The 26,314-nt window shown below is 32.0% G+C and overlaps 1 protein-coding gene across 1 annotated transcript in view; it reads right to left on the bottom strand.

Moving 5' to 3' along the window:
• Positions 1-26,314, bottom strand: part of LOC142347966 (sodium/calcium exchanger Calx-like) — a 205,994-nt gene that overhangs the window by 160,489 nt on the left and 19,191 nt on the right. Inside the window, exons 4-6 of the mRNA XM_075399132.1 lie at positions 25,633-25,801; positions 24,717-24,820; positions 24,156-24,303 (exon numbers count right to left, since the gene is read on the bottom strand). Coding sequence (XP_075255247.1) covers positions 24,156-24,303; positions 24,717-24,820; positions 25,633-25,801 — 421 coding nt within the window. The remainder of the gene's footprint in view (positions 1-24,155; positions 24,304-24,716; positions 24,821-25,632; positions 25,802-26,314) is intronic.

The raw sequence follows: 26,314 nt of genomic DNA on the forward strand, positions 1-26,314 counted from the left end.
TACTTCTTGACCGATTATAAAGTGTATCACCAAGATTAGTGGGACCGATAACGGTGGAGGTGGATTCCAAGTTTTATGATCTAGTGCGAATAGATATGTATGTTCATTAGTCCTACTTTTAGTAGGTGGATTTGGGTTAAGTATTGGTGTTGATCTTGTTCTACCAGGATGGCTTGATGGTAATCTTATTTCTGGTATAAAGGATGATGGGGATAAAGCTGTATTTCTTGGTGGCTGTAGGGAGTTTGTTAGTTCAACCTGTGGTACGCTTAGAGAGGTATTCGATGATGATGTTTGATTTGATCTTTGTGGTGTTGTGTTACTACTTGCGGATTGTGGTGATGTTGCTGACAATAGGGAACTATTAGGTGAGTGTAATCGCTGTGCTCGAAAATGTTCTTGAACAAAGTTGAAATCTTGTCTTTGTTGGAATATAGGTGGTAGAAATGGGTTTGCTCTCAATTCATATTGTGTGGTTATTTGGATTGTACTATTACCAGAATGATCGCTTGGAGAACATAAACTAAAATTATGTAATGTTGATGTTCCTGTTCTACTTGGTGGTGCTAAGTTTCCTACTTCTATAGGTCTTATTATGTAAGATTCTATATATGTTGAACCATATGAAACGATCGTTGAATCTTGTGTTGGGACTGATAGCGAAGATCGACCTCGTGCTCTTAAGAGTTCTCTTCTTTCCAGGCGGTCTCGCCGTACGGTATATGGATTTTCGTTTCCGGGATTATCATCAATTTCTGGTGAAGTTGGTATATTTGTTAAATCTGTAACTTCGTTATGATGTGGTCTTTCTTGATGATTATTGTTACTTTGATTTTTATTAGACGACGCAATTTTTGCAGGTTAAACTTTAAGCTCCTGAGCCAGGTCCGTGTGGTGGAACTTGGATGAATGGTGGTGAGAGTATTATTAGTGGTGTTAAATCTTGTTCTGGTTGTTGTGTTTGTGCTCCTAGATTTGATATCCAAATTTCGTTATTGTCAAGTCTGAGATGTAGTTGATAAATTATAATGTTACCGTTTAATAGAGAAATTTCAGGAAATCCTATTTGAAAATAAAACTTTTGGGAATGTAGTGTGTACTATATTGATTCTTCTATATCTGGTATCTGGTATAGGATCAATTTTTATGGTTTTACAAAATATTCTATTAACATTAAACACATGCGTAAGAAGAAATAAATTATTAGTGCAATTTTAATAAATTTAAAAATTTCCAGTTCTATTATATCAATAGTGGATTTGCATATATGAAATATATCGGAATGTACTCAATGCATTGGTTTTATTATTGTACTGGTGGACTAGCGTAGATGACTCTACGGTTTGAAATAACTTCGTATATTGTTACTGTAGCTAGATATGTCGAAATAACTACAATACACGGTAAAAGAAAGATAGTTAAGAAAAATATTATTTTAGACAATATTAAATACGTTGCTATTAGTGCGTTAGGAAAATCGATTGTTGAAACTGTTTTTGTTGTTTTCTATATGTTTTGTTTATTTTATTATTTGTTTGTATATGAATGTTAGATATTATGGTTTTAAACTTTATCCGGTGGAAATGAGATAAAATGCTTCACTGAAGAGTGACAGTTATTTACTAGTGTAACTGACACTTGATGGTGCCGCACTATGAAAGTACTGTAGTTCCAAAAGTGTTTATTTTATGTTATTGATATGCAACGATAACGATGATAGGTATCATTACTTATTTAATTTTTCAATTTTGTCGTCTGACAATGTTACAGCGTCTTTTTTGCAAACTATTAGAGAAACTGTGTGTAATTTGTTTATATTGACACACTTGTCTGTGTGAATTTGTTGTTTTAGTTTTTCGAATTCTGTAATTGTTTCAGTAAACGGTGCCGTGTTCTTTAGTAGTTCAAAATGTTTTTCTCCCCAAAACAGTTTTACTTCTTGTCCAGTTTCTGTTCTTCCTTCTATTAGAAGAAGACAGTTTTTAGGTGAGATTCTACAGTTTGTTAGTTTAATACTGTCGTTGTCGAAATGTATATGACAATCTGGTGGATATTCAAGTTCAATATATTCGTCTATTTGAACAAATATTTTTATGCAAAGTTGATTTCTATTCAATGATTTCATAAACTCTGACACCGATAGCATAGGTGGTTGTTCATTACAATGTTTACTATAATGATGAATTAGTCTGTCAGAAATGAAATTAAAATAATTCAGATTACCTGGTACTGTTGAATCGTTTTTGGCTGAATTTTTGTTGATAAAACAGTTGATTGAAGAAGAGATATTCTGTTAGTTTTAATTTCTCAATGAATATTTCGAGGTTTCTCAAATTGGTTTGTCTAGATCGAGAGAGTATGAAATTTGAGAATTTCAGGATTATTTTTTGGCCGTAGAGATGAAATGAGATTATGATTTTAGAAATGAAATGAAATGAGGTTATGTTTGTATTTGAGACTATAAATTCAGAAATAGAATGAAGTTTTGAGTAGAAGTTGGAAATTTTTTCTCACTGAATATTTGAATTTATGTTTTTGTGTATCAGTTTAGCTGAAATTTCAGATTTTTCAAATGTAGCTGAGGTTGTGACTTGTACGACTTGTGATTTTTCACTCAACTGTTTGTTGCCTCTATAATATTGTTGGCATTTGCATACCTTCCGTTTTCTTTTCTTGGTTCTTGAAGTTGCCAATTTTACTAATTTACTGGGTCTAATTAAACTTTTGGATTCTGAGTTTTCGAATTATAAGGATCTTTCTGAAGTCTCTTCAGTTTTGTTGTTATGATTGTTTTTCCTTTGTAATTGGTATGTTTGATGGCAGTGTAACGTACTTTTGTCATGGTATGTTAGAGATATTAATTAGTTACTTGATGGTGTTTATTGTCACTTGATAAAATTTAGCTCCAAGTAGGTTTTTGATCAATGGTATAATTGATGAAGATGGTTGAAGTGGATGGTGACGCCTTTGGTGTATGTCGTTAATGAGTTACCAAGTTGGTGTTTGGTGCAAATGGTGCAAATGTCAAGTAGATGGTTGGTTTGCAAACTGTAACTGTTAATTAGTTGTTTGGTATCGAAGTCATGTCGAACGTGTTTGTGTGTATGATTGGAGTTGTGTTTAGATGAAGTGTTTACTTCAACTGCAAAATGATCTTTGTAGATCTATCATGATAATCACCATTTCGTTCATGGCGTTGAATATGTTAATTGGTTTGGCATTTTCTGTTTGTTGCTAATTGCGTCTTTAAGGGAACGGTAAGTCCCTGTAATTTGTATGTAAACTCTTTTTATCTGCAAATGAAAGTAGTAATTTGTTCCTTTCTTTCCTTGTTCTGTGTTAATGAGGCCCTTGTTACCTTTTGTAATCCTTATATTTTTTCTAATGAGGATACTAATGAGGTCTTTTCCTGCTAATGATAGCGTGTTGTAAACGTCCGTTTCCTTCGTATGACGTAGGTGGATGGTGGCGTATTATTCAGGTAAAATGTCACTATGGGATTTCCATTTAGCCTAAATGTCTAATAAGCAGAAATGTCTATTTAGTTGGAATGTGTATTTAGCCGAAGGGCGTTTTACTGATGTTACGCGTTAGAGGTTGTTTGGTTAGTGTTATGAGCCAGAGGTCGTATGACCGATGAGTAATCAATGTGAACTATATGTCATGTATTTAGGTATTGAGCCGTTTAATTGCCGTTGCTCACTTGTTAGAAATACCCTGGTTAGAGTACGCTAGATGTTACTGGATTGTAACACATTACTGGATTGTAACACGTATTGGAGTGTTACGCGTATTTGATTTTTACGCTTAATGGATCTTTATACGTCGTTATACGTCTTTTACTCGTTCTGTTTAAATTATCTGTTCGGGAAATAGGAAGTTACTTAAATTGAGGAAGCTATTGAAAAAAGGAAGTTACTATATTTGTAACCGTTTATATTTATATGTATGTTGTTATTTCTAGCTTCCGCATTGTTACTATTGTGTGTGTCCCGTATTAATTTTTGTCCTTATTATTTTTTATCTGTTTGTTAATTTTTACGTTGTTATTACTTGTCTTTTTAATACTTGTGGTTTTTCCTGTTGTTATTACTTGTTGCTATTACTTATCCTTTTGATTTTGATATTATAAATGTTTATGTATTATAAATGTTTTATATTAATTTCATTTTTCATGTTCCATAGTATTAGCAACTACAAAATGTCTATTCCATTCTGCGAGTCCTCTATCGTGTTATTGCGGACATTGTTATTTGATTCTATTTGTGATTTGATTATTTTGTTATTTGATTGATTTGTTTATTGTTTAATCGTCAGCAAACTCGAAACGTCTATTCCAGTTCCAAGCCTGTGAACATCAAAAATAAAAACAGTTTGTGTTTTATTTTTATTTTTGTTTGTATTATTTGTTAGTAAAAACTATTTGTATTAGTATATCCTGTTTGGATTTTTTACTTGTTATTTTGATTGTTTGTTTGTTGTTTTATTTGTTTTATTTAACTGATGACGGTGGATTGGATGGGGATGGTTGTATTGAGAAGGTGGTTGCGGTGGTTGCGGTGACTGATGGTTAGTGATGAGAATCAGTTGTGAGATTGCCAAAGAAGAGGAGGTTTGATGATGGAAATAATGTTGAAAAAAAGAAGGTGATGGTGGAATGAGAAGAAGACGGGTAATACATTTTTGTTTTATGTTTCATTTTTTAGTTGTTTATTTAAATGTCTCATGTGTTCATTTTGTTTCAATAGAAGGTGTTAATTTTTAGGTAAGGTAAACTGCAGTTAAATTCTATAGTATCACTGATTTAGTTCATACACTAAATGTTGGTTGGAACAATTGTTAGTAAATACGGATTATATGGTTATGGTTTATAGAGGTTAGTGGTTAGGTGTTGGTTATTAACACTTTTTAGTTTCAATGTGTTATTATTTTCATTTGTATTTTAATATTGGTGTTTTCATTTGTTAAAATAAATATGCCTTTTTATTCTACGTTTTTACTGAAAAGTGTTCTGGTGGTATGCACACAAGGTTCGGGTTAGGAGGGTGTGCTAATTCTTTGTAGTAGGGATACTGAACATGTTTTCAAAGTAGTGAAAATACTGAATATGCCGAGAGTAGTAGAAACACTGACTGTGAATTGCAAAATCGTAGGATATGTAATAGATACGTAATAAAATAGAGGATACTTATGATATATTATAATAATAAATAGAGTTCATTAGTGTAGTACGTAATAGTACAGTATATGTAATATGTGATAGAGTTCAACACTTGTAATGTGTAACCGTAATCTCGTTTGAGATTTCTAGATCATAGGAGTGAATTGTCGTATTTGTGTTTAAGATGTAGCAATAAAGTGTATAATCGAATACTGTTAACATACATGGATTAGAAATAGTTTAATAGTATTATTATTATTATTTTTATTATTATTATTATTATTATTATTATTATTATTATTATTATTATTATTATTATTATTATTATTATTATTATTATTATTATTATTATTATTAATATTATTACTATTATTATTATTATTATTATTATTATTATTATTATTATTATTATTATTATTATTATTATTATTATTATTGTTCTTATTTTCGATTGTTGTTTTTATTATTATTTTAAGAGTGTTATCTTCCTCTTGCGAAGATTGTATTGATGTGTATGTTCTTTATCTGATTGTTATAGGCTTGGTTTAGTTGCAGTTGCTACATTGGGTTGTTTTAATGTTGGAATCTCATTTGTGAGCAAGTAGTTTTGTAATTCTATTTTGATATGTTTTTCTTTTGGATAATATGGTACAATGTGATTTCTGTGGATTGTAATCTGTTCTTTATTGTTATCCTTTAATATGTATCTTGTTCTTCTAGGTTTATCTATGATTAGATATGGTCCTGTTTTCAGTGGTAACAGTTTTTTGGATACTCCGTCAACTTGTTGTTGAATTGTTACTAATACAAAAGTATTCTTTTCAGGTGGTTTTGCTGATCTGAAGCTGAGATCCATTTCATCTGTTAATTTTTTCTGCTCTGTAGGATTTTTGTTATAGATTGATATGTGCCGTTCTAATGTCTTTCTTTATCAAGGAACCATTTGGCAAATGTTCCTTTTTGTAATTTTGCAATTTTTGGATGATTAAATTTTTTTTCCAGATGAGTGTGTGCTGGCTGTGTGTTACATGCACTTTTCTCTGTTGGATTACAATTTCTCATTTCATCTGTAGAGTTGATCCGAGTTTTTTTATTTCGTTGGTTTTCTCGGTTTTTGGTTGAAAACGACTTCATATGGGGACATGCCTAGTCGTGCATGGTATTGTGTATTGTATGCGTATGGAAAGAATTTTGCTTTCCGTGACCAATTATGATACTTTTTGTCTAGTAGTGTTCTAATGAACTGTCCAATTATTCTGTTTGTTCCTTCTACTAGAACGTTCGTCCAGGGTGCATATGTTGAACTTGGTTTAAATTTGATTTCAAAGTAGTTACATAAATGTGTTAACTCAGTGTTAATGTGTTCCGATCCGTTATCTGATCTAATTTCTTCGGGTAGTCCGAAATTAATGAACCAATGTTCGAATAGTGCTGTAAATGCATAATGTCCATTATTTTTTGGTGCACAAATTATCGTTACGTAGTGTGAAAATGCGTCCACTATGACAAAGATGTAGTTGTTTCCTTCAGATGTTGGGTGAATAGGTCCTTTTGTGTCAATCATTGTCATTTCATAGAAATATGTTTTTGTTGGTGCAAGCTGTTCTTGCTTACTTTTTGTTTTTGTATTAGCTAATACTTTGTTGGTTTGGCATTGTATGCAATCTGCTATCAGTATTTTTATCCAAACTGTAAGATTTGGGAAATAGTATTTATCCATTATATTTCTTTTGGTTTTTTCAAGGCCTGTGTAACCTACTAGGTCGATGCAATGGTTATTATAAAAGAAGCATAGTAAAAGTGTTAATGGTAGACAGATTCTTTGCATTGATTTTTTGTGAATGTTGATTACAATTTTTGTGATACCGGAGTTTTCATCAATTATAATGGATTTGAATTTGCAAAAATATGCAAAAAATCCTTTGTTTCCACGTATTTCCATTGTTACTGAATGTGGTTTATTGTTATGTTTCTTCCCCATTTTCACTTTGTGAAGTACAGGATCTAAGATTTGGGTTTCTTTGATCAAGTTTTCAGTTATTTTTGTTTTTTCGTCATAAAAATGTCTGATATTTTTACATTTTCATAATTTGTTTTTTGTTGTGGTCTTATATTATTTATCAATCTGAAATAATCATCATCATGATGTGTTGGTCCTTTTTGATTTTTCTCAATGATAAGGTCATTTTTTCTACAATCGGTGATTGCCAATTTTTTGTCTTGTGTTTATATTTTGGGATCAGATTTGTTTTTGTTTCTGTATTATACTTCTCGTATGAGATGGGTGATATTCATTTTTATCGACATTTATTTCGAAATAGTTATTATGTTTGTTAGCTAAAACTGGGTAATGTGTGTCAGGGAGGGCTAGGTTTTTTCCTTCTGTCCAAATTATGTGTAATTTTGGGAATTTCATTTATATTAATTGGAATCTATAAACTCTATGATTTGATTTGTTCTTTTGAGTAAATAGATAGATGATTGGTTTGTGATCTGTGAATAACACTATTGGGTGGTTTGAACCGGTCAGTAAAAATTCATACTCTGTTTAATGTTGACTCTCTGATTAATGTTGATAGTCGCATTTCGATAGGTGTGAATAGTCTGGAATTTGCTGATACTAATTTCATTTTTCTTTCAGTTGGATGTTGTTGTAATATTGCTGCTCCGATGCCTGTGTTTGATGCATCTGTGATAATATAGGATAGTTTTGTAGTATCTGGCATTGTTAGTTCTAATTTGTGTGATATTGTTCTTTTCATTTGTTTAAAAATTTGTTGATGTTCTTTTGTCCATTTGAAATCGTTTTCTTTGTGTAGGAGGTTATATAATGGTTGTAATATTGGTTGCATACCATAGACGTATTTCGCAAGGAAATTTATTGTTCCCAGGTATCTTTGTAATGCTTTCATGCTTGTTGGTGGTTCCAGTTTTTGGAAACCATCAATTCTTGAAGTTAATGGTTTTACTTTTTTGTCTCCAATGATGTGTCCGAGAAATTTAACTTTTTTCAACTTGAAGTATGTTTTATCAGGTGCTGCTTCAAGGTTTTTTTTCAATAATGTTTTATGATATTCTATTAAGGTTTCATACATTTGTGGGTATGAATTGGTTTGAATGAAAATATCGTCGACATATGTGATTACCGTCCCTTTCCTGATTAAGGGATAGAGAAAATGTGTTAATATCGATGCAAACGCTGCGGGTCCAATGGATATTCCGTAAAATAGTCGTTTGAAACGATATTGTTCGTTTCCAATCGTAAAATGTGTGTATCTTATTAATTGTTGGTCTAAAAGTGTTTGGTTATATGCGCTGTTGAGATCAGCTGTCGTAAATATTGTTCCGTTTATTCGTGTTAGGGCCACATCAACTGGTTCAATTGGCCAGTTGCATTTAGATTCGTCAACCATGTTATTCAAGTATCGTGCATCTAATACTATTTTTAATGATTGTCATTTCCGTAGAATAATTACTGGGTTTGTGAATGTATTCCCTGCAGATAATTGTTCTTTGTTTACAGGTGCAATTATGTTGTATTTCTTCAATACGTCTAGTAGTTTTTGGATTCTTTCTCTGAGGTGTTTTGGTACTTTGCTTATTCTCTGTTTTTTTGAAAATTGCATCTTTTTTCATAGGTAAATTCAATTTCACTTTTGTTTTTCCAACGTCGAATTTTGTTGTTGCGTAAACTTGTTTGTATTCTAGTATGATTGTTACTATTTTTTCGAATTCCTCTTGTGTTAAATGTGAATTTTGGAAATCGATAATTTGAATGAAATCCTTTTCCGATACTGTGTATTTGTTAATATTAACTTTGCATTTAAAATTAGGTTCTCTTTCAAATGTTGCTACTTGTTCAACTGTTTCGTTGTCTTGTATACTTAATATTTCGTTAATGTCATTTTCATTTTAATATGTTAGATGATATAATGCTGAAAATAAGTCTATCGAATTTGTTTGGTACATTTCTTCTTTATGTTGTTTGAATGTAATGTTTTGATACACTGAACCAATTAGACCTACATTAATTGTCACTTTATGTTGGTTTTTATTTATTAAGAAGTGTTGAAGTTTAATTTATTAAGAAGTCTATTTATTAAGAAGTCTATGAAGTGTTCTTTTTCTATCGACACATCTTTTATGTCTGTAAATGATAAACTTTTATATTTGTTTATCGGTTCGAAATAGTACATTGAATTGTAAATTGTTTTTCCGTTTGATTTTTCCATTTGCTTGAATATTGGTATAGGAAAAGTTATGCTTTTATGTTGATCTTGTTCAAGGTATATTGGTTCTTTGTTAAAAATTGGGTATAATTGAGAGTAATAAGGATATCCCTTTGTACTGCTCATGAAGAAAGTAATGTCATTATCTATAATTGTGTTAGTATTTATAGTTAGTTCCTTTATATTTACATTTATTGTTTCTATGTATTCTTTGAAGAATGGAGTTCCAAGTATATTATGATTGCATTGTGTTACGTAAAAATGTATACTAAATTTATGTTGGGGTTTATTTCTGCTGTTTGATGTTTTGTCAGGTGTTAGATTTAGTGTTACTGTTCCGAATGTTTCTATAGTTTTATTATTTGCTGCTGTTAGCGTCTTGTTAGCTTGTTCAAGGCGTATATCTGGGTTGTTATTTTTTATTTCGTTCCAAATATCCTCGTTCAAAAGATTTAATGTTGCTCCAGAGTCTAATAGAAAATCAATTTCTAGTATTGGTCTATGCTTTGTAAAGTCTTGTTCAATTTTGTTACACTGGTACATCGGTAGCATCCAGGTTGGGTTAATTTCTAGTGTATTTACTACTGTGTTGCACGTGTCTTCGTTAGCATTATAGAATTTATCTAATATTTCTTGGTCTTCACTTGATGATTGGGATGTGTTTTCGTAATCGTCAATTGCAGGTGGTTCATCGTTTTGTCTTTCTGTTTCTATGTTATTTATTCTGTTTTTATTTTTATTGTTGTATTTATTTCCGTCTGTTCTTCGATCTTTTGAATGATATCTATCATTTTGTTCTCTTTGCGTTGAGTTTCTTCTGTCATCCCTATTATCATTATTATTATTATTATTATTGTTATTATTATTATTATTATTATTATTATTATTATTATTATTATTATTATTATTATTATTATTATTATTATTATTATTATTATTATTATTATTATTATTATTATTATTATTATTATTATTATTATTATTATTATTATTATTATTATTATTAGTATTATTGTTATTACTATTACTATTATTATTATTATTATTATTATTATTATTATTATTATTATTATTATTATTATTATTATTATTATTATTATTATTATTATTATTATTATTATTTTTATTATTATTATTATTATTATTATTATTATTATTATTATTATTATTATTATTATTATTATTATTATTATTATTATTACTATTATTATTATTATTATTATTATTATTATTATTATTATTATTATTATTATTATTATTATTATTATTATTATTAGTATTATTATTATTATTATTATTATTATTATTATTATTATTATTATTATTATTATTATTATTATTATTATTATTATTATTATGTCGATTGTTACTACCTGATCGTTGTCTGTATCTGTCACTTTTGTTTGAATCTTTCCTATAATGTCTTTGTCCATTATTGTTATTGTAATTATTATTATTATTATCATTATTCCTGTTGTACGATGAATGCTGTCTTGAGCGACTGTGGTTTGTGTATCTTGAGCTTGATCTGCTATTGTTGTATTTGTTATGATTATTGTTTCTGTTGTAACTGTTAGTTCTACTTCTGTTATAAATGTTTCTGTTATAGCTTCCGCTTCTATTGTTATAATTATTATTCGAATTACGATGTCCTTGATAGTATCGATTGTCTCTGCTATATGAGTTATTATTTGAATTGTTTCTTGATTGTGATCTGTATGGTGTTCTGCTTCGGGAATTGTGGTATACTGCTGATGTTGATGGTAATTGTCGTCCGTTGATGTTATTCGAATCAATTCTTCTGTTTGGTAGATTCTGATTGTTCCTCATATGACTATAAAATGATCTTCTTTTTGGTCGTCTTATGCTTTCTCTTTGTGGTCTTTAAGAGACTTTAAAGCATCTTCCTTTTGTGTGACCGTGTGAACTGCAATAGCTGCAAAAAAGTGCAAACTTTGGTCTTCATTAAAGTTTTTTCTATCGTATGTGTTATTAATTCCGTTTAGAACGCTACAGATTGTTCCTTCAAATTGTTCTAAAACATTTTGGTTAAGATCGTTTATGTTGTTACAAGCTACATTCATTTGTTTGAGATCTTCACTAATGTTAGTTGTAGTTTGGTTGACTTCATATAGTCTTTTGTGATTGTTTGTTATTGTTCTTGTTAAATCCATTTGAACTATTTTGTCAACTAGTGTTTTGAATGGCATTTCTGGTTCTCTTGGCGTTTGTTTATGATTGGCATGTTTTTTCAAGGCTGCTGTTTTTAATTCGTTATCCAAGCATCTAATGAATGTTTGATTCATTACGCTATTTCTATAATCTTCTGTATATAATGAGTATGCTGTTTTTACAAGTGTTTCTATTCTCAGTGCGAGTGATCGTAATGATTCATTTGTGTGTTTTTGTAATTGTTGTAACACTACTTTTGCTTGTTGTTTTGATTTCTCTGAGTCGAATATGTCTAAAAAATCTTTACAACATGTTTCCCAGTCCAATTTGGTTTCACTTGGAAGAGTGGAATACTACTTTTGAGCTGGTCCTTGTAGTGTATGTAATATTAAAGCTGCTCTTTTTACATTTCATTTATGATGTCCTGGTTTGTTTACTGGTTCTATGCCGCTACTAAATATCATTGCTGCAACTATACTGTTTAAATATTCTTCAACAGTATATGCTGGATCTGTGCCGTCAAATGGTCGTTTTGTTGTTGGTACTAAACCACCACTAATGTTTTGTTCTATTTGTGGCTCTTCGTGTATACTCATTGATGTTAATTGTTTATAGAAGCGTAAGGGAAGGGTCTGTTACTGTCGTTCCTCTTTCTTCTGTTGTGATTGAATTTGATCTTTTAGTATGATTTTCCTGTTGTCTATTGTTTTGAATATTAGTATTTTGTATGTTATTATTATTTGAGTTTCTGTCATTATTTGAGATTCCGTTTTCTGATCTTAGATTGTTTTGTCTATTATTGTTATCTAATGTTTTTTAAAGTTTGTCGAATACCATTTCGATTGCTTCTTCTTGTCTTCTTTCTATGTTCTCGTTAATTTGTCTAAATTTGTTTTCTATATTATTAATAAGTTTATTGGTATGATTTGTTACTTTTTCTGTTTTTTTTGTCGTTGAGATCTTGATAATTACACATTTGTTGTTCCCAGAATAGTTCATTTTGTTCACGGTTATCGTTCAATGAACCAATATATGTGTTATTCCTGTTATAATTATATTGTGTTGGGTTCTGATATTTTCGTCTAACTTTTTGATTTAGTGATGGTGGTAGCAAGTTTCCGATTCTCGCATCTCTGTCTTCTGAATCAGATATATCTATTTCGTCTGCTATGTTCTGTTGATTTCCAAATAAATTTGATGTTAACTGTTTATCTGGTTTTATTGTTGATTTTTGTTTTGATTGTAAATTTAAATTTATTTGGACATCTTTTGGTGTTGATGTCGATGTTAGACTTCTTGACAAGTTAAATGATGAAGAACCTGCTTGTCTTTGGTCTTCTATTTTTACATAGGTCTCTAATCCTTCTATGAAGTTGATGCTATCTGAACATACTCTTAGTGTGCTTTCAAAGTGTTGCGAATAGTATTCACTGTCCCAAATGTTTTTAAGTTTGTCACTTAAGTTTTGGATTTGTTCTTGAAATTTTTCTCCAAACTGTATTCGTTTGCCATTAATGTGTTCAAAATTATCTAACCAGAATAGGAACAAGAACTCTGAGATAATTTTAATTTTATGTCTGATGTTGCCGTTTTTAGTTCTTGTTTTAGTTCCATGATTTTTGTTAACCAATTGTTATAATTCATTATGTCGTTTTTTAGTTTGTCGTTTACTGACTGTATTGGTTTCTTTTGATCGTTTATGTATACGGTTGTATTTCGTAGTATTTCGCACGTTGTAGATGGTATTGCTGTTGCTTTTTTTCTATCTTGAGAATCTTCGTGTCGTTTTAAGAATGTTTTGAACATATTAGGTAGTGTTGTTTCATTTTGGAAATTATAGAATGTTTTTCTATTTCCTTTATCGTCTTTTAAGGTAAATGTACATTGTTTATTAAGTTGATCTCTATCCAGTAGTATTACTGGTAGATAGTGTGCCAAGTGATTTCTATGAATGTTAATTTGTTTTATATGTTTTGTTTCGTTGAAGAGGTTATTCTTCAAATTTATTATTATTCTGTAAATAATTTCGCGGTTTTCTTGCGGGCAATCGCTAGCAATTGTAAATGGTGTTAAGAAATGGTTTGTTATCGACTGTGGTTGATGGTTGGTATCCATCTTTTTTTTATTATTTGTGAGATAATATTTTTAATTTAATTCCGTTATGGAGATTCGAAATTTGTTATTTTCTTTGGTTTATTTCGGAACTGGTCGCACCAGATAAGACGTGTTCTGAGCTTACCTTCTTATAGGCTACTTCTGGAAATGTCTTATGGCTGTCTCAAGAATATAGGATACTCTTAAGGCTTACCTGACTAACTAAAGTTCTAGATCTCTAGTCTGTTACTCTTCTATCTGAGCTACAGTAGACAGTGCACGGGCCCCAATGATAAAGTCTAACGTATATCTCAAAACTAAACAAGAGCGGAGTAGAGAGGGAGAAATTTACTTTATTTTTATATCAGGTCTGTGACTAGTACCGACTCACGGGGTAAGTGAAAAAGGATAAAGGGAAAACATATAAACATTTAAGGAAAGGTATTTTTCCTTTTTCAACCAATCAGGGTTGAGTATTTCAGTCTTTATTTTTTTTAAATAAATGAAGTCTTCAAGTCTTTTTGTTGGAAGTCAACATTGACTCCAGCAGCGTAACGAATCGAGCCTTTATTAATATCATACAATTCAATAACCAACGAAAAGTAACTGATATCGAAAAAGAGATACGGAATACAGTCAAAGCGTCGATAACCGACGTACCAATTGACGAAATAACTAACCTCCTCGCACAATTTCTGTCGAAAGACGATCTTTTTCTTAAAGAATACAAACATTATAGGGACAGAACAAATCATCCCAAACAAACGGACAAATTGTAATGACACCAACTGAGAACAAGTAACAATTCCAAAACTCTAATACTCTTGACTGAGTAAATTTGCACATTCTTATCTAACTATGAATCTCCTTCTGCATATATGTATTTCCTTTTTGCAGTAATAATTTATACTTCAACTGTTCGAACAAATTATTTGGTATAGACTATTTATAAACTACTTATCCAAATAACCATTCCCTACATTTGTACAATCTTCTACAATTGTACCATTCTCTACAATTGTATCCCAGTTTTTATCCCCTATTACTATTGATAGTTATAACAATTGGTGTCACACTCGATGTGTAATAAATTTTAGATAGAACACTTTTTTTTTTACTTTTCTAAAAAATCTACCTATCCTACTCTTAGCTGATAGAAATATACATGAGAATATGCAAAGATTTTCCATAGTTAGATATATGCACTTTTGTAAAAAAAGAAAATACCAAAAAGTAACTCATAATTTGTTGTATGAGAATTGTTGTATGATAATTTGTTGTATTTGGTATAGACTATTTATAAACTACTTATCCAAATAACAATTCCCTTCATTTGTACAATCTTCTACATTTGTACCATTCTCTACAATTGTATCCCAGTTTATATCCCCTATTACTATTGATAGTTATAACAATTGGTGTCACACTCGATGTGTAATAAATTTTAGATAGAACACATTTTTTTTTACTTTTCTAAAAAATCTACCTATCCTACTCTTAGCTGATAGAAATAGACATGTACATATGCAAAGATTTTCCATAGTTAGATATATGCACTTTTGTAAAAAAAGAAAATACCAAAAAGTAACTCATAATTTGTTGTATGAGAATTGTTGTATGATAATTTGTTGTATTTGGTATAGACTATTTATAAACTACTTATCCAAATAACCATTCCCTACATTTGTACAATCTTCTACATTTGTACCATTCTCTACAATTGTATCCCAGTTTTTATCCCCTATTACTTTTGATAGTTATAACAATTGGTGTCACACTCGATGTGTAATAAATTTTAGATAGAACACATTTTTTTTACTTTTCTAAAAAATCTACCTATCCTACTCTTAGCTGATAGAAATATACATGTACATATGCAAAGATTTTCCATAGTTAGATATATGCACTTTTGTAAAAAAAGAAAATACCAAAAAGTAACTCATAATTTGTTGTATGAGAATTGTTGTATGATAATTTGTTGTATTTGGTATAGACTATTTATAAACTACTTATCCAAATAACCATTCCCTACATTTGTACAATCTTCTACATTTGTACCATTCTCTACAATTGTATCCCAGTTTATATCCCCTATTACTATTGATAGTTATAACAATTGGTGTCACACTCGATGTGTAATAAATTTTAGATAGAACACATTTTTTTTTACTTTTCTAAAAAAATCTACCTATCCTACTCTTAGCTGATAGAATTATACATGTACATATGCAAAGATTTTCCATAGTTAGATATATGCACTTTTGTAAAAAAAAGAAAATACCAAAAAGTAACTCATAATTTGTTGTATGAGAATTGTTGTATGATAATTTGTTGTATTTGGTATAGACTATTTATAAACTACTTATCCAAATAACCATTCCCTACATTTGTACAGTCTTCTACATTTGTACCATTCTCTACAATTGTATCCCAGTTTTTATCCCCTATTACTTTTGATAGTTATAACAATTGGTGTCACACTCGATGTGTAATAAATTTTAGATAGAACACATTTTTTTTACTTTTCTAAAAAATCTACCTATCCTACTCTTATCTGATAGAAATATACATGTACATATGCAAAGATTTTCCATAGTTAGATATATGCACTTTTGTAAAAAAAGAAAATACCAAAAAGTAACTCATAATTTGTTGTATGAGAATTGTTGTATGATAATTTGTTGTATTTGGTATAGACTATTTATAAACTACTTATCCAAATAACCATTCCCTACATTTGTACAATCTTCTACATTTGTACCATTCTCTACAATTGTATCCCAGTTTATATCCCCTATTACTATTGATAGTTATAACAATTGGTGTCACACTCGATGTGTAATAAATTTTAGACAGAACACATTTTTTTTACTTTTCTAAAAAATCTACCTATCCTACTCTTAGCTGATAGAAATATACATTTACATATGCAAAGATTTTCCATAGTTAGATATATGCACTTTTGTAAAAAAAAGAATATACCAAAAAGTAATTCATAATTTGTTGTATGAGATTTGTTGTATGATAATTTGTTGTATTTGGTATAGACTATTTATAAACTACTTATCCAAATAACCATTCCCTACATTTGTACAATTTTCTACATTTGTACCATTCTCTACAATTGCATCCCAGTTTATATCCCCTATTACTATTGATAGTTATAACAATTGGTGTCACACTCGATGTGCAATAAATTTTAGATAGAACACATTTTTTTTTACTTTTCTAAAAAATCTACCTATCCTACTCTTAGCTGATAGAAATATACATGTACATATGCAAAGATTTTCCATAGTTAGATATATTCACTTTTGTAAAAAAAGAAAATACCAAAAAGTAACTTATAATTTGTTGTATGAACAATAGGAATGGATATAACAAAGCGTAACAAGCGAAATATACGCAACACAGTGTATAATAACACACTATAGGTTATATGTATTGTGTAACAGACATGCAAAATAGATTCAACACATAACGTGTACATAGTTCTCCAACAGATTGAGTCATGACATGACAATTATACCATCTTCAACAGTAACATTACTATATCACACTAGCTCAATACTTAATATTCAAAATAACAACATGTATGAAATCTTTTTTATGATCTAATCAGATAAAACTAGATAACAAAATGTTGACAATTTATAACAACCCAAATATAAGTATATTCCAAATTCAAAATTTTCAAATCCATAAATCAGCTTATTACTTCATAGACTGATTATTATAAAACATGACAATAACAATCAGAACATCATTATTATACATGTAAATAATAACATGAAACTATCGCATGCATAAACTGGTAGTCAGATTTACATGTATACTTATATAGTAACAACTAACAACTGTACATCTAATAAGAACTAATATGGTATGATTCCCAGGGGAATTATTTAGAATGTCGAATATCAATGTGTCGTATCAGGCGAACATTTAAAAAATAAGCGCGCAGACAGAAAACTAACAAAATTTATCAAATGATGAAATACTCGTTATCGGGAATAAGGCAATTGGACATTTTCGCACATACCCATTACAAACTATAAGCGAGATCTGTAACCTTTACTAAATTTACAGACACGAAAAACGCGAACAATAACAGTGAACAATAATCGTAACAACTAACAAATCCACAACCTGTAGAAGTATGACAAAACAATTCGTAAGAATTAATTGCATCAGGATAACTCCTGATTTTGGGATACATCAAAGTACTTTCGTTGACAAACTACCTAACTACTCTCGATTTTTCCACCAAATTTCATATAACATTTCGAACAAGAGATTTTATTTTTCCTTTCTAACCGGAAGGGTTACTACGTATAACAGAAAAATTACACTACCTAACATGATAAACTAATATAGAGAAAAAAATTTAAACATTGAACAGCTAACATAAACAAATCAGGTAAGTCAGGTAAGTCGCCAGACATCAGGAGCGCCTCCAACATCAACACTGGGCCTACCCGAAAGGATCTTCATCCACTGGATGTGGTACTGGAATAGATACTTTTGTGGTTGTTGATGTTCTCGCCTTGCTCTTTGGGCAACCTGTGTCTGGGAACCGACCTACTGACGAACGAACTACAAAGCAACATATTCAAAAAGAAAAGAAAATCTTTCAGAGAGAATAATGAGAAAATGACTTATCGTATTAATCAGAAGACTTTCAAAAAACTCAAAACCCCGGAAAGATGGAGTCAATGTTGACTTCCAACAAAAGACTTGAAGACTTTATTTATTTAAATAAAATAAAGACTGAAATACTCAACGTTGATTGGTTGAAAAAGGGAAAACACCTTTCCTTCAATGTTTATCTGTTTTCCCTTTATCCCTTTTCCCTAACCCCGTTAGTCGGTACTAGTCACAGACCTGATATAATAATAAAGTATATTTCTCTCTCTCTCTCTACTCCGCTCTTGTTTAGTATTGAGATATACGTTAGACTTTAGCATTGGGGCCCATGCACTGTCTACTGAAGCTCAGATAGAAGAGTAACAGACTAGAGATCTAGAACTTTAGTTAGTCAGGTAAGCCCTAAGAGTATCCTATATTCTGGAGACAACCATAAGACAGTTCCAGAAGTAGCCTATAAAAAGGTAAGCTCACAACACGTCTTACATCACTTCCTCAGTCTACTTTAAAAATCGAGTGAAAAGGTAACGAAAATGTGCGAACAGATCTTTTAAAAGCGACAACGCCGCAATACAATTCAAATTTACATTAAAAAACGGAGAGCGACTAAAAAATAGCCATTGGCTGATGGTGGTATAAGAAAATGATTGATGTCCGAAATTTTTTAAACTGCAATTTATTTTGATATAACTTTGTTGTTAGACGTACTCTTGTTACACAACGAGGGGAAACGTGCATCAGTTAGTCAATACCAATAAGCCTTAGAAATGTTAAGCCCTTGAAGATCGATTAACTCAAAAATGACAAATAATTTTTAAAAAAGGAATTTTAATAAAAATGTTGCTGAAAATCCTGATTTTAATATCTACAGGATCATTTTTGTGTCTCTAGAGGCTATCCACTAACCCAATTCCAATCTTCAAAAAATTTCTTGGCTCAAAAAAATAGGCAATAAATTTTAGAAAAAAATTTCATATTTCAAAAAAAAAGAAATTCGTCCTTTTGAAATATTGAAAATCATTCTGTTTTCCACTAGCAACTATGTAACAACATAGTATCAAACACTGGAGTAGGTTATCAGGCTACTAAAGCACAAAAAACTGAATAAAAAACAAATAATTTCAAAAAACATAAAAATTGCAAATTTTGTCAAGGATTTCCAAAAATCGAAATGTTGACTGGTAGAAAACAATTTCATTAACACTAAAAACCATAAATTCATATAATGCAACTGCTGAGACTACCGTGTGCATTCGAGACGGTTTCCGGCTTGAGGGATTTACCAAAAGCAACGGGAAAAGAGTGGAAAGAATGTAAAAAACCTTTTTACACCGTTAGTGCTAACCTTAATAAGGGTGGAAAAAGCGGAATTCATGAGTGTAATTATGAGAAAAAGAGTGGAAGATTGTTAAAAGAGCCAGTTGAGTGCCGGAAAATAGCCGCGATAGACGCTTGTGGCCTTACATCAATTGAAAAAACTAAGGAAATAAGATAAACAGATCGACCACCAGACCTTTAATTGACCACCACACTTTTGGGTTAGATTCAGACTGTCAATTTTATGACACGTATGGTCTCTATGGAAAAAGACCTGAAAGAGTTTTTTTCAAAAACTGAGATATGAAATCTAAAACTCAAGACTATTAATCAAGAATTAGGGCTTATAAGTTTGTCACTACTTAGATGCACACTATGGAACTTTAATAATAATTGTTGTTTCTGCGTAAGAAACTAAGTGATAAGACAACAGATCATTTTTAAAAAGGGGCCAAAATTCTAAAATTCACTATTATTTTATGAAAACATATAGTGGCATTGTCATAATAAGTTTTAGCTGCCCCTTAATGAATTCAAGCAAAAGCAAATAGGCCAAATTAGAACACATATGTACCGTAGATGCACACTATGGATCTTTAATAATAATTATTGTTTCTGCGTAAGAAACTAAGTGATAAGACAACAGATAATTTTTAAAAAGCGGCCAAAATTCTAAAATTCCCTAATATTTTATGAAAACAAATAGTGGCAATGTCATTATGAGTTTTAGCTGCCCCTTAATGAATTCAAGCAAAGGCAAATAGGCCAAATTAGAACACATATGTACCGTTTTAAGTTTGGCACTACTTAGATGCACACTATTGATCTTTAATAATAATTGTTGTTTCTGCGCAATCGTAGCGGAACAGAATTAGGCTACATTAGCCTGTTCTCAGCTGCCATTTTTTTAGTATTCCCCACATATCAGACTGATCTTCTTATGAGCAGCATTGCTCTTTTTTGGCAACTATAGCCACAATTTATTTGCGTCTGAAACTTTCACGTGGTACCATCATTGCAGCCGGCATTGGTCAGGCTATGGTCAAGCTGAAGCTATGGGCTCATCCTCACACAAACAATTTCACGGAGGTAGGGGACTAAGCACTCAATCATTGGCGTGTGAACCACACACCTTACCTCTCGGCTATTACGCCACATCTTTTGATAAAATTTAGAGTTCCATAAGTGAGTTCAGAAGTCATTTTTTGACTGAGGCAAGTCACGCAATCGACCTAAAAGCAGAAATGACGTAATGCAGACAAATTTTAACTGCAAGGCAGTAGAAGTCACTGAAGTCATTGAAAAAGTCAGGGTAAGACGAAACAAAAACGATGATTTAGACGAAGTAAAAAATTTTAGGAGCGCAATAATAGCCGCCTGGAATTGCTGACACGGCTATTAACAAACATATATTCAGAAAAGGCAGTAGTTATGAACTAAAATGACTTGCTTTAATTGAAGCCTTTTCCGCAACCAATGAGACCTGTCGATAATGAGGCTGACTAAAGTAGGACGATAAAGTAGAAAGAAACACGCAAAACTCAAAAAACTCGATAACTATTAGCGAAAATAATAAGTGTCAAAGCTATAAAAAGCACTAGCTCTGAACACAAACGGTTAAATCAATAAACCTAACCACTATTAGCAGCATCAGATACCTGTCCTCAATGAGATTAAATGATAAGAAATCAAAAAGTACAATAAATACTTGGGGAACTGAAAAAGTCACTCAAAATTTTTACGAAAAAGTAGTGTCAAAGTCAAAAAAAACCACTAGCTTCTAACTCGCGCCATAATTTAGGTTCTTTTATGCCTCATTTTCAATCAATCAGACTTGTCATTGATGGTACTAAGTGATAAGACAACAGATAATTTTAGAAAAGGGGGCAAAAACCTAATATTCATTAATATTTTATGACGACAAAAACTGGCAAAGTCATAATAAGTTTTAGCTGCCCCTCAATGAATTCCAGCAAAGGGAAATAGGCCAAAATAGAAAACACAGGTACCGTCTCAAAAGCACTGAAGGAGAGGAATCTCTAAAAACCGAAGTCAAATTGACGCATCTGAAAAAATCCATCTCAAAAACCGCCCAATTGATCAAACACCAAATTCTCACTCCGCTTGAAAGATATTTTGAAAAAAGTCAAGCCACAAACGTAATCAATTTTTCGTTCCCTTTACTATTTCAGTGTGACTCTATTTTGACTTCTCATTGACGTGAAAACGCCGAAGAAATAGTATAAATACATTATAAAAAAGACAGTTCACCGATACAATTCAAATTCTTTGAATTGTAAAATTAGCAAGCAAGACAAGTACTGAAATACAATCCAAAGAATTAGATGAAACACTTAGAAGTACTCTACAGGACCAGCAGATCAATTGAACAAACAATGCCAGCCAAAAGACAAACAAAATCATCTCAAAATTTGAGAAGCTAAAAAACCAAACTAAACAAAACTATAATCATCGCTAAAAATCTTGAAACTCATTATCTGAAGGCCAAATTTGACTATTCAAATATAGCCGTTAACCCACGCACAAACCATGAAGGCGTTTATCGGCCACTGATGATAGAAAAACTCCAAAGTATGATTAATAGTTCTGAAAAAAAATAATAATTGCAAAAATTAGTGAATTTTCTAAACTTCGCATTATTAACATGTTCAAAACCACTTTTTTCTCTTAAATCAATCCAGTAACATTTCGGCAAGGCCTAAAAAGATTATACTGACCCATTCAAATCGATAAACTTAGAACATGATGAAGTTTCAGGTTAACCACTGAATTAACACCGCCATTAACACGAAAAAAAAAACAAAGAAGATTGGCAGAAAAGGAAAGTTGCCGCATTCAGGTCTCATAAACAGCGAAAACTGACTTTTTTACCTTTACATCAGGCCTTACTACAGTTTCAGCATATCAAGGTCCTCTTTTGCAACTGAATCCACACCGAAAAGTACAAAAGTCATGGTAAAGTTTCAAAAGATCAAAGTCATGGAAAAAGGTGTGAAGTAATCCCCAAAAGAGAAGACCAAATTTCTTCGGCTTGTAAAAATAGGAGCGCAATAATAGTCTACTGAGAAAATGAGGGCTGTTATTAAAACATACTATATGAAAAAATAAATTCCGATACTACAAATTTGCGGCAAATTAATCAAGCGATGAATTCAAAAGAATGAGTGGATTGATTCCACCAGCATTATTCAGTCGAAATTTAGTCGTGCCCTTCACATGACTACATGTCCGTTTTAGTAATAAATTTCAATTTCAAACAAATTGTTTCATTTGAAACGATCCTTTAGACATCTGGTGACAACTATTAGAGCATCAGATTGGCACTTTATTTGCAAAAGTTTATTTGCTCGCAAATAATCGACAAGCTGTTGGCTTTGGTAGTACCCAGTAGGGGGGTCAGAGATTCTAGGGTTGGGGGAGCAGGGGGTCGAGCGGGGGGTTGAGGGGTCTGGGGGGTTTGAGAGCGCTGGACGAGAGAATGGTTCAAACAACCAGGTGGAGGAGTATCGGCGGGGGGTGTTGGGAGGGGGAAGGGGGGTTGAGGTGATTGAGTAAGGGGTGTGGGGTGAGAGTGACTGGAGGGGAGGGGGGGGGTAAAACTTTCAAGATTAAAAGCCACCCTTCACAACATGTAATTGTCTGTCGCATCAAAACAATTTGGCGAATTGCATTCTCAGGGATGGTTAGGCGTAGGTCTCTCAGAGAACTTAATGCCCTCTGAGCGTTACCTGTCATCCCGTTTTCAGGACGAAAAGTCAAATGGGTCAGACAAAAAATCGGTCAAGTGAAAACTTGCATAAAATATAATTCATAAAACTTGCATAAAACTTGCATAAAACAGGACTAAAATAATCTGGCCCCTGCGTCTGGAAAGACGTGATTAATGAAAAATAAATATTAAAAAAAATTGAAAAACATTGCACGTTCTGTAAAAAAAAATGCTAAAATTGCTGATGTTAAATGGTGAAAATCGTTTCATTACCACTAGAAACCAGGCAGTACTATTATCAAGCATTAGAGGAGTTTCCTTGACACCTACGGCTGATAAAACTCAAAAAATGACAAAAATTAATGGGGTGGGGGGGTCAATAGTGGGGGTGTCTTCAACCTCTAAGAACCGCCCTTCAAACCATAAGCATAAGTCTCCAAAACAGTTTGAGCTCAAGCAGAGCTGAAACGCTCTAAGAGCACTTAATGCCCGCTGGGCGCTGCCTGTTTATCCCGTTTTTGAGGACGAAAAGTCAAATGGGTCAGACCAAAAATCGGGCAAGAGTGATTGGATTGGAAATGAAGAGAATGGCAAGTAATTTAAAGCGCTTGCAGGAAGATTAGGTGAATTAAGTTGAGGAACAATTTACTTGCATTCTCCCACTTTATATTCAATTTATCTTTATTTTATCAAGATTTGCGGGTCGCCTTGGTTCTGAGAACATTAATTGCATTCTCTTTCCCATTCCATCAAATTGAGGAAAGTTGCCAGATTGACTGATAAGGATAGTTTTGATTTAATTGACCTGAATTGGTCTTTGTAAGTGATTTTGTTGAGAGTGTTGTCATCATTGTCTTGTTCGGTGTTGATGTCCTGTTGTATATTCCTTCCCAATCTCCTAACTTCTACCATTGACACTAAGCACGATACTTTCACCCCAAGTCTCGCTTCCCCTGAAACAAAAAAACCTACCCCACGTCAATTCCTGTATATTGCATTCCATGCTCTCACTATATACAGTTTTATTTTTTGAATTTGAGCGGGCCGTCACGATTGAAACAAATACCAACTAAATCACCAGGCATTCGATTTAAAATTAGTCAAAGGTGGGTTGACATCCTGGATTGGCAAGCGCCACTTACGTAAACACTGGTAATCAAGATTATTAAAGTCAAGGTTTTCTTTTATTAGCAACACTAACATATTTATTATCGAACTATTGGTGTAAATTTGGTACCAATTTTGTATATGTGGTATGAACCAACTTAAGCAACATGTTGATTAATCAAATATTTAATAAGTTACATTCCTATGTGGTATAGATCTCTATGTGCATGATCCATTTTATGCAGTTAAAGATCTCTACCTTTCATATCTACTGCTCGCTCCTTCTTACTCAGCTCTTTGTCTTTATATCTCTCCTCATCAGTCGTGATTGTCACGGGGTCTGAGAGTCGTACGTGAAATAACCTTAAGCAAAACCACCACTTTTACCTCTTTGTATCATATCACGTAATAATAATAAAAAATTAATAAAAAATTGAACCAAACATTGTTACAACCAGCTTGTTAGTCCCCAGATTAGGGGAAAATCAAGTTTCAATAATTAAAATTTCTCGAAAACTTTCCATCCTGAAGAGTATAACTTTTATATTTGAATCTTTTCACTGCTTCACCTTCCAAAAAGTTTTTCACTTCTCTTCGAAACTGACATGGATTTTTGTGTGGTGCATAGTTAGCTATCGAAACCGATGCAGCTAAGTTATGGCAAATAGTTGCATTAGCCCTTCATATCAAACGCCATTGAGTAAGCGCTTCATATTGAAAATCGCATCTCGAATTTCTTTTGAAAACAACGGTTATAAGAAAACTTGATGACTAGGTCGCTGAAAACTTTGATTTATATTGCGAAATTTGAAAAGGGGTGGCCGCTGTATTGGCCGACAGGGCATTTAGCCGACAACCAAAAAACGAGAAATTTAACCGACAATTTTAAGTAAAATGCGCACTAAAACTTATTCTGAAGCTGTGATTGGCCAATTTAAAACACTTTCGTAAGCCGACAAACGCAGTTTTTTTCATCAACTAGTGTAAGGCCCGTGGGACTTGATATGAATCTATCACAACCTAACTACTGATTTATGGACCAATGAGACTTTAATGACCAATTATGATAAAACTGTCGGCTAAATTTCTCATTTTCTCCTTGTCGGCTAAGCGCCCTGTCGACCAATTTTCCTAGCGCCCTTGAAAAGGGGCGGTTATTGATAATGATAGCGTACCTATCGCCAGAAGCAGATGTGCCTCTGTTAGACATGACTGGGATAATGATCTCATGGACTACTTCGTTATCCTCAAATCTCAACACACCATTAGTAGCTTTGAAGTCTTTACCCGCAATGGCTGTGAACTCGTCTGTCGTGTATGGCACCTCAACTACTCCCCTCGCTCCTGAAGAGAGTTCAATCCCAATTAGTTCAGCGGTTAATTAACTTAACACTGAACTCGATTAGAAGTTTTATTAACCTTCTCTTTTTTTTCAGTCTTTTTTAGTCGACACTAAATACGCAATAACACCCGGGGCGAGGTGGTAGAAATATGACTTGACAAAACGTCGTCTGGGGGAGGTGTCATTCAGGGTCGTTAAATACACGGTCCCGGAAGAAGTTAATGACCCGGTAAGTCGAATCATAAATCTGGTATTTCGGAACAATGACCCGGTCTTTCTATTCATAAATCTGGTATTTCGGAACAATGACCCGGTTTTTCTATTCATAAATCTGGTATTTCGGAACAATGACCGTGTCTGTCGAATCATAATCCTACCGTTTCGAATCTTAAATCACCGTAATTCGATTCAAGCGTCCCGTACTTCGAATCATAAATCCACATAATTCGAGTCATGCATCTCGTATTCCTGCAGGGTTTCATCGCTTGCGTTTTTCTTCGTACTTTATTTTTGCT

This window comes from Convolutriloba macropyga, chromosome 10, assembly GCF_964194025.1.
Source record: "Convolutriloba macropyga chromosome 10, txConMacr16.3, whole genome shotgun sequence".
Lineage (NCBI taxonomy): Eukaryota > Metazoa > Xenacoelomorpha > Acoela > Convolutidae > Convolutriloba > Convolutriloba macropyga.